Source organism: Ochotona curzoniae, unplaced genomic scaffold, assembly GCF_017591425.1.
Source record: "Ochotona curzoniae isolate NIBS_2020 unplaced genomic scaffold, NIBS_Ocur_1.0 contig_3759, whole genome shotgun sequence".
Lineage (NCBI taxonomy): Eukaryota > Metazoa > Chordata > Mammalia > Lagomorpha > Ochotonidae > Ochotona > Ochotona curzoniae.
In genome coordinates this window covers 12,434-21,061 of record NW_024465977.1, presented here as the reverse complement: position 1 = coordinate 21,061, position 8,628 = coordinate 12,434, and the positions used below count along the sequence as shown (strand labels likewise).

Sequence of the window (8,628 nt, the reverse complement as noted above, 5' to 3'; positions counted from 1 at the left end):
TGTGACCAGTGCTGGACCAAGTGCTGTGGGAACTCAGTCTGTGAGTTGGGGACTCCCTGTTACAGTTCAGGGGTGCAGCCATGGCGTTGGTCCCAGGGATGTGTGGCACTCACCCAAAGCAAGAGGGTCTGGAGTCTTTGCAGGAGTGCACAGCCTGGGACCAAAGAGGTAAACAAACCAAATATCTACCCAGTGTCCTTCATCTTCCTTCTCTTTAGGTTGCCATGACCCAATTAGGCTTCCTGCTGCTCCTGGTTGTGGCCAGCAGCTGGCACAGTGCAGGTGAGTTGCCCTCCTGTGTGGAGAAGCATCCCAGATCAGCTCTGGTCCTGCAGGGCAGAGCTAGTCCTGGTGCTTCCTGGATCCATCTTTCCCGGGGCACAGGGAGTGCTTAGGGATGCAGAGAGGCTGGTGTGCATGTAGGCTTCATGTTGATTTCTGACTGTCTGTGGGACTGGCTCATAGCACTGGTGCAGCTGAGGGCACTATCTATGTTTTGAGCCTCTGCATGATCCTGTGTGGGCATCAATGAGAAAAAAGTCTCCTTGCTCTTCCCCAGGTCAGTGGTCTTGATCTTCAATTTCCTTGGGATTGGCATGGTAACATTTAGCTGAGGAATGTGTCTTCATGTGTTTCTTTCCCATAACTGGAATGATGATACTTAAAATGGTTTTTCTTTCTTGTTATTTACTTATTTATATTTGAAAAGATTAATTTATTTTTATTGGGAAGGCAGATTTTACAGAGAGAAGGAGAGACAGCGAGGAAGATCTTGCATCTGCTGGTTCATTCTCCAAGTGTCTGCAATGGTTGTAGCTGAACCTGAGCTAAGCTGAGCTGATCCAAAGCCAGGAGCCTCCTTAGGATCTCAAATGTAGGTTTAGGGTCCTAAGGCCTTGAGCTGTCCTCTACTGCTTCTCAGGCTACAAGTAGGAAGCGGGATGGGTAGTGGAGCTGCAGGGGCAGAAATACATATAGTATCTTGGTAAGGCATGTATTTATCAACTAGGCTATCACTCTGGGCCAATTTATTTATTTATTTTTAAAGAAGACAATTTAAAAAAGATATTTTTTCACCTGAACTTCACAAAACACTCTTTCTTAGCTTTGAATAATGAGGAAACTGAGGCTTTGGTATGTGAAGTTCACTTCCGCAGACACTCAAGGGTGAGGGCTGTGTTCCATCCGGGTGAACTCAGCTGCCTTGCAGTATGGGGGTGTTCTCATTCCTCTGGACGTTCATAGCAGTTTGCAGAGTGGGATTCACAGACCAGGCTCTTCCTTCTCTGCCTCTGCTGGACTCCTAGCTGTTGTCTCCTTACTCCCTACCTCCTCACCCAGGGTCAGCTTCAGTAGGCTACTTTTTTTTCTGCTATAAGCTAGATTATAATTTAGCTTATTTTTCCTCGTTTGGACATGATGCCCTCCAATTCCATGTGCAGTTTTCTTCTCTTTCTTCCTACAGATATATGTTGTGCATTTTCTCAGGACACGGTTAGTTGTTTCCTGGACAAGATGTTCTGTTTTGACTCTGAGATCTCATCCCTACTACCCCTTTCTCCATTATGGCCTGTTCTTTCCCATGTCACATACTTTGTCTTGCAAGGGCCAACATGATTAGCTCTTATCATCTGTTCTTCTCAATAGAGTTCTATTGACTGTTCTGTAATCCCCTTAGAGGCAATTCTTTGGGGATGCTGAATGTGTCGGAATGGCCAATGTCTAGGGCAGGGAGTATCGCAGTTGGTGGTGGCATGGAGGGGATGTGCATAAAGCCTGCTGGGCGAGATGGGGGGAGATTTGCTGAATGGATCTGATCTGGGTCTCTCAGAGCTGTAGACTGCAGGCACAGAATGGGCTCTGCTGTGGGAGTGGAACGGGTGTGGGATTCAGGACAATGGGGCATGAGGGTTTATGTCAAAATGCAGAAATAACCAAACTCTGCTTGTTCTGCAGCTGTTAACTATACAGATCCCATGAGACACACCTGTTCTTATTCTCCAACTCTGCCCAGAAGCTGCAAGGAAATCAAACAGAATTGCCCTGCATCCCGTGGTGAGTGATGAGCCAGCCAGCCAGAACTAGTCAAGTGCTTAGGCTTCGCAGAATGTACCCTTTTTAAAAAAAATTTCTTGTAAAGACCTTTCAGTATTATACATATAAATACTCATTAAATTTAAGTATATTCAACCAGCATTTTTGATTTTTAATAAAAGATAAAATATGTATGCAAATAAATGTAGGAAAACATTTTGCAGTTGACAGGTTTGATTGCAAGTCAATGTCTTTAATGCCTTCAGAAGGCTGCATCTCCAGGACATTGTCATTTCCCAGAGTGGATAGCTAAATGTAGTGCCCAAAAGCACTTCCTGCATGTTCTGCCTGCTCTCAGTTTGTGACTCTGCGAGGCTCTGGTTGATTCTCTCTACAGATGGCCTGTATTTCCTCTGCACTGAGAATGGAGTCATCTACCAGACCTTCTGTGACATGACCTCTGGGGGTGGTGGCTGGACCCTGGTGGCCAGTGTGCATGAGAACAACATGGGTGGGAAGTGCACGCAGGGTGATCGGTGGTCCAGTCAGCAGGGCAACAGGGCAGACTACCCAGAGGGGGACGGCAACTGGGCGAATTACAACACCTTTGGGTCTGCAGAGGCAGCAACAAGTGATGACTACAAGGTTGGTACAATGCCCTCTTTTCTGTCTCTTGTGTGAGAATGAGGAGTTGAGTTGATGACACCACAAGTAAGCTTAGGATGAGCCTGAAAGCTTGCGAAGTACTTACATGTCTTGAAGCACAACTTCTCCCCAACAAGGCCATGAGGAAGGGAGGGATATATGAGGAATCTTTGTGTGCTGGAAGTGGGGTGTCTGAGGCTGCTGTCACTTGCCTGGCTGAGCCAGTGCTGTGACCTCAGTCAGGTCTGCAGTGGCTCAGTGGAACTTTGTGGTCTGGTCAGGCTTAGTGTCTGTTACTCTACAGAACCCCGGCTACTACGACATCCAAGCCCAGGACCTGGAAATCTGGCACGTGCCCAACAAGACGCCCCTAAAGCAGTGGAGGACACGCTCCCTGCTGAGGTACCGCACCAACACTGGTTTCCTCCAGAATCTGGGACACAATCTGTTCGGCCTCTACAAGGTACGCTGGGCTGTTGGGTTTGGGCACATTCTTTGATAAACAGAGAGCCATGTGTTTGGAGGGAGCAGGTCTGAAATGTGGGTGGCTGATGATCTCTTACTGCCTCTGTTTGGCTGATTCTCCTACTTCAGGATTCCTGTGAACCCATGTCCTTTTCCTCACTGAAAAGCTGATTCAGACAATGTCAGAGGGCCAGGGAGATGGAGAGTGTGAAAGAAAGAGGGACATGGAGTTTGGGTCATTGTGGAGACACAGCTCTGGGGAGAAAGGATTGACTATTACTGAGATTGGTTTGTGGATAATGAGTTAGCTTGAAGAAATTCCTCCCTCTCCATAGTTTGACATCGGCTCTACTCTCCTCACATAACCTCTCTTTTGCCTCTGCAGAGATATCCAGTGAAATATGGAAGAGGGAAGTGTTGGACTGACAACGGCCCAGTGTCACCTGTGGTGTATGACTTTGGTGATGCCCGAAAAACTGCCTCTTATTATTCACCCATTGGCCAGAGTGAGTCTCATTATAAATCCTGACTTTCTTTCATGAAGAAATTTTGACAACACTTAATTATTGCTTGTATTTGTTGGGCAGTTACAGTAGTAACACACTCTTCTTGGGTTCTTTACATGGTCTTGCATCATTAGCTTAATTAGAATGTAAAGTTAGATTTCCAGTTATTGCCTTTTTGGAATACTTGAATCCAAGTTTTGAAAAATTCAGTAAGCTAGTTTGCCTCTTGTAAGAGTTAATAAAAGGTATAGAGTAATGTTGCTAGGATATAAAAACTGACAATGTTGTGAGAGAATTTAGTTTCTGTCGTGAGAAGAGTTATCAGCGATCATAAGACAAGCATTTTTAATACAATTAACTAGCATATGTGAAGTCTTTCTGTGTGAATGAGGGCAGGTGTGGTGGACATAATCCACACCTGCCAATTGGAGACGAGTGAGGTGAGCAGCAGGTGGCCACTCCTGCTCGTTGCTCATCCCTGCTGGACCTTTTGTTGTATTACGTGATCTTTTTCATTTCTACCCTAGATCCTAGGCAAAGGAGTATCCTTTTGTAATCCCCAGTATTAGTTCTGTGCTCCCAGATGGAGAGCCATTCCCCATAGGGACAAGTTCATGGTAGGCATGCATGAACCACTGGGAACAGACAGAAGTACTGGGCTCTGCTACACATGGAAGTTTGCTGCAGCCTCTGTTCTGGGCTTAGGGAATCTCTAGGAATCTGGATAGGTGAAACAGAAGCTGTTTCTAGTCATCTCTTTGAGCAAAACTGTTTCTTTTGTCTTATTTATTGCAGAGGAATTTGCTCCTGGATTTGTCCAGTTCAGGGTGTTTAACAATGAGAGAGCAGTGAATGCACTATGTGCTGGGATGAAAGTCACTGGCTGCAACACTGAGCATGTGAGTGTTTTGGGAGATCACTGTCCTGTGCTTGTGTGTGCAGGAGGTGATTTTGTTTCTGTGTGTGCGTGTGTGCTTATATTTCTGTTTTATACGTAGGTCTGTCTGTGCGTGTGTGTATCTGTGTGTTTTGTGTTTGTATCTATTTTACCCTATAGCAGTGCTTGTACCTGTCTGTGTCTATGTCTGTATAAGCCTATTTACTTTATCTTTTTTAGGATTTACTTTTTCTGAGCTTGGTGCTATAGTCTAGTGGCTTAAGCCTTCGACTTGCCTCTGCTGGGATCCCATCTGGGTACCTGTTAGTGTCCTGGCTATATCATTTCCCATCCAGCTCCCTGCTTGTGGCCTGGGAAAGCAGTAGAGGGCGGCCAAAGCATTGGGACCCTGAACCCACATGGGAGACCTGGAGGAAATTCCTGGCACCTGGTTTTGGACTGTCTTAAGTCTGGCCATTTTGGCCACTTGGGGAATGAATCAGCCAACTGAATATTTTTCTGAATCTCCATCTCTTGGTAAATCTACTTTTCCAATAAAAACAATCTTAATAAAAAGATCTTTTTATTTTTATTGGACATGTAGATTTACAGAGAGGAGACACATAGAGAAAGATCTTCTATGTGCTGCTTCACTCTCCAAATGGTTACAATGGCCTGAGCTGATCGATCCGAGGCCAGGATCCTCTTCTGGGTCTCCTCTGTGGGTCCTGGGTCCCAAGGCACTGGACCCTTCTCTGCTGATTTTCCAGGCTGCCAGCACGGAGTTGGATGGGAAGTGATGCAGTTGGGACTCATGTCAATGCCCATACCGGATACTGGCACTCGGAAGTGGGGAATTAGCCAGTTGAGCCATTGCACCAACAGAAATGTATTTATTAATGTGTGTACCTACATGTATTTCTCCAAATTTGTCTGTCTTTGAGTCAGGCTTTTTTTTTTTAATGAATGTGTGTGAATGTGTCTGAGGTGTAGTTGTGTTAGTGTGTGTCCCTGTGTCTCTGCTTTTGCTCTCATTCCCATTTTTCCCTTGATAGTGTCATATGTACAAACTTTGATGCTTAATGATTTCTTTATTTTCATTTCAAGCGCATTTTTTTTAATAAGAGAGAAGAACAGATGGAGAGAGAAGTCTTCCATGCTGTGGTTCATTTCTCAAATGGTTGCAATGGTTAGAGCTAAGCTGATCTGAAGCTGGGGGCCAGGATCTTTTTCTGGGTCTCCCATGTGTGTGGAGGGTCTGAAGGACTTGGGTCATCCTTTGTTGCTTTCCCAGATCTCAGGAAGGCTGAATCAAAAATGGAGCAGCAGAGACATGGATCACACCCATATGGGATGCTGGCACCACAGGGCAGAGGATTAGCTTGGTGCACCACTGTGCTGGCCCTGAACATAATTTATTTCAATGGAGTTCAGTTAATCAGCGTTTTCATCTTTTGTGCATTTTTTGTTTCCTTCGAGATGTATTTATCTATATTCAGGTCATGAAGATATTAATGATTTAGAATATTGACTCCTAGACACTATATTTTTGTGGTTTTTTTCCAATTAAGGAGGAGAGAGAGCCATCTCCATGTCCTCTCTCAGCTATCATTGTGTCCATTTTCCAGCCACAATGGGTCCTGTGTTCTCACAGAAGATCCTCCAAATGATGATGCAGAGGATGAAACTGGGTGGGCACTGGTAGTGGGTTGGAATAGTTGTCTTCATTTTTTTATAACAAACATTTCTTATGTTGGCTTCCCTAGCTGCTTAGATGGTTAGTGAATGCATGTTTGCTTAGTTTGTTAACTGCACTGATCCTGAGAAATGCATGCCTAGAACACCTAGAAGGTGCTGGATAGTTGAGATGCAGAGTTGACCTAGTCATCTTGAGGAGTTCAGGTTGAGTAGGGCACAGAGATAAATGCTAAATCACAGTGTCGTGCAGTGTAGCAGAAGTACAGACAAGGGGCTCTGGCACACACAGGAGCTCCTGCCTGCAATGATGACAAGCATTGATTACTTAAGGAAGGTGGAATTTGTGTGAGGTTCAAAACATGTCTAGAGTTCAACAAGTGCAAGGGGCGGAGAAGTACATTTATTAGTAGATGACTAACATGTTCATAGTCCTGGCTGTATGATGCAACCAGGCGTGTTCAGTGGGCAGCAAGATGTTTATAAATGTTTGATAATGGGCAGATCAGGGAGCTGATGACATAAAAAACATACAGGAATCAGGGCATGGAGGGGCTTGTGTCTTATGTCAAGGGTATTGTGAGTAACAAGAAAATCTAAGCTGGTCTGTTTGGGTTTTGCTAAGATAATGTGTGTGGAAGATACATATTCAAATCAGGTGACATTAGGGGCTAGAGAACTTGAATTAGGTGTAAATCCTATTTATAAGAGGAAGCATCTGTCCATGGTGTTCTTGAGTGAACATGAATGGGTTCCAGAGATACACACATGATGAATTTAACTTTTTGATATCCAGGCGATTTCTGGGAATTAGATATGTAGAGCATGAAAAACATTTTGAGGTTTGTTTTGGTAACAGTATTTTCAATGAAGTTGGAATGTAGATAAATCAGGGAAAGTAGTGATTCTTTTTTCTTTTAAGTCGAGAAACATTTGAGATGTCTATGTAGACACATCTCAGTGTTGATTGCTTATGGAATCCTCAAGCATAATAACTACTTGGGCAGTAAAGAGAGATTTGTGACTCAGCATTGTGTGGGTAACACTTTAGATTGTACAAGATGTGTCCCCACAACAGAGAAATTGAGGTATAGACTGAGCATTGTGTGTTTAGGGCATGTGCAGAGAGCAAAAGCCCATTGCTGAGTCTAAGAATCCATACTCTGAAGGATAGGATGAGGGTCCAGCCTGTGGCACAGTGTGTCAATCTACTGCTTGTGACAGCTGCATCCTACATTCGAGTGCCTTGTTGGAATCCTGGTTGCTTTGCTTCCAATTTAGCTTCCTGCTGATATTACCAAGAAGCTCAGGTACTTTAGTCCCTGCCAGCATGCGGTAAACAAATGTGAAGTTCCTGGCTCCTGACTTCAGATTGGTCCAGTCTTGGGTTCTTGCAGTCATTTGGGATGTGAATCAGCAGCCAGAAGATCTCTGTCTCTCTCTGATTCTATCTTTGTCATGCTATCTTTCAAGTAAATAAACAACATTTTTATTTTGTGTTTTAAAAAGTTCAAAAGAAGTAAGAAACAGATCTTGAGTTCTTACCAATTGTATGTGATGGAGTGAATAAAGAGAAGTAGATTCAGAACAAAGATTCCAGGGGACTTGACCATTAAGAGCCTGCTGGTGTCCACAGCCAATCAAATCCCTCCCTGTGTTCCTTCTTTGTGTTCCCAGCACTGCATTGGTGGAGGAGGATACTTCCCAGAGCGCAATCCAGTGCAGTGTGGGGATTTCTCCTCCTTTGACTGGGATGGATATGGAACCCATCGGGGTTCCAGCAACAGTCGGGCGATCACCGAGGCAGCTGTGCTCCTATTCTACAGATGAGAGCTCTGCAGTGTGAGACCAGGATTCTGTGGTTAAATCAGTGTCAGAGATAGAGGATCTTGATTGGTAATAAGGAGAGATCAATAAAATGCTTCAATGTATGTCTTGTCTGGTTTGAGATCTTTTTTATATGTCGGCTGCCAATTTGACAGACACATTAAAGAATATGTGTTGTTCCGTGAGCTCCACCACACACATTCTGGGTTTGAAATTTCCTGTCCCAAATATGACAGCAGTAGCAGTGTGGCGGCTGTAGGGGGTGCCCCTGCCAGGTCGGACCCAATGCTGGGGACTCATGCCAAAGACACTGCCGCAAGGCAGTGAACGAGTCCTCGGCCTCCGCCAGGGCGGCCAGTGCACCAAGTGGTGTCAGGCTTTGGCTGCTGGCCGCCCGGCAGGGCGAACTCTGGGGTTTTTAATATATGTAGTTGCTGTCTGGGGACACTCATGACTAAGGCCAGTTTGAGTGTAGGTGAGAAGTGAATTTTGGGTGATTCTCAGTGACAGGGTCAGGAAAGATTCAGGCATGCATGGGGACCAAGACCTGGCGGTTTGGAGGGAAGTGTCCAGAAGATA

General features: G+C 44.9%; 1 protein-coding gene across 1 annotated transcript; it reads left to right on the top strand.

Moving 5' to 3' along the window:
• Window positions 1-224: 224 nt before the first annotated feature.
• LOC121158248 (intelectin-1a-like) lies at window positions 225-8,052 on the top strand. Its single transcript, XM_040982920.1, has 7 exons — window positions 225-282; window positions 1,957-2,055; window positions 2,432-2,679; window positions 2,984-3,142; window positions 3,530-3,650; window positions 4,446-4,549; window positions 7,900-8,052. Exons 1-7 carry the CDS (start codon window positions 225-227, stop codon window positions 8,050-8,052), a joined length of 942 nt encoding a protein of 313 aa, XP_040838854.1.
• The last annotated feature ends 576 nt before the right edge of the window (window positions 8,053-8,628 follow it).

Bases quoted from the DNA above. Each gene is read 5' to 3' on its own strand.
- LOC121158248 (XM_040982920.1), top strand. From the start codon at position 225: ATGACCCAATTAGGCTTCCTGCTGCTCCTGGTTGTGGCCAGCAGCTGG. The intron at 2,680-2,983 runs GTTGGTACAATG...GTTACTCTACAG, and splicing joins CAACAAGTGATGACTACAAG to AACCCCGGCTACTACGACAT. The intron at 4,550-7,899 runs GTGAGTGTTTTG...TTGTGTTCCCAG, and splicing joins CTGGCTGCAACACTGAGCAT to CACTGCATTGGTGGAGGAGG.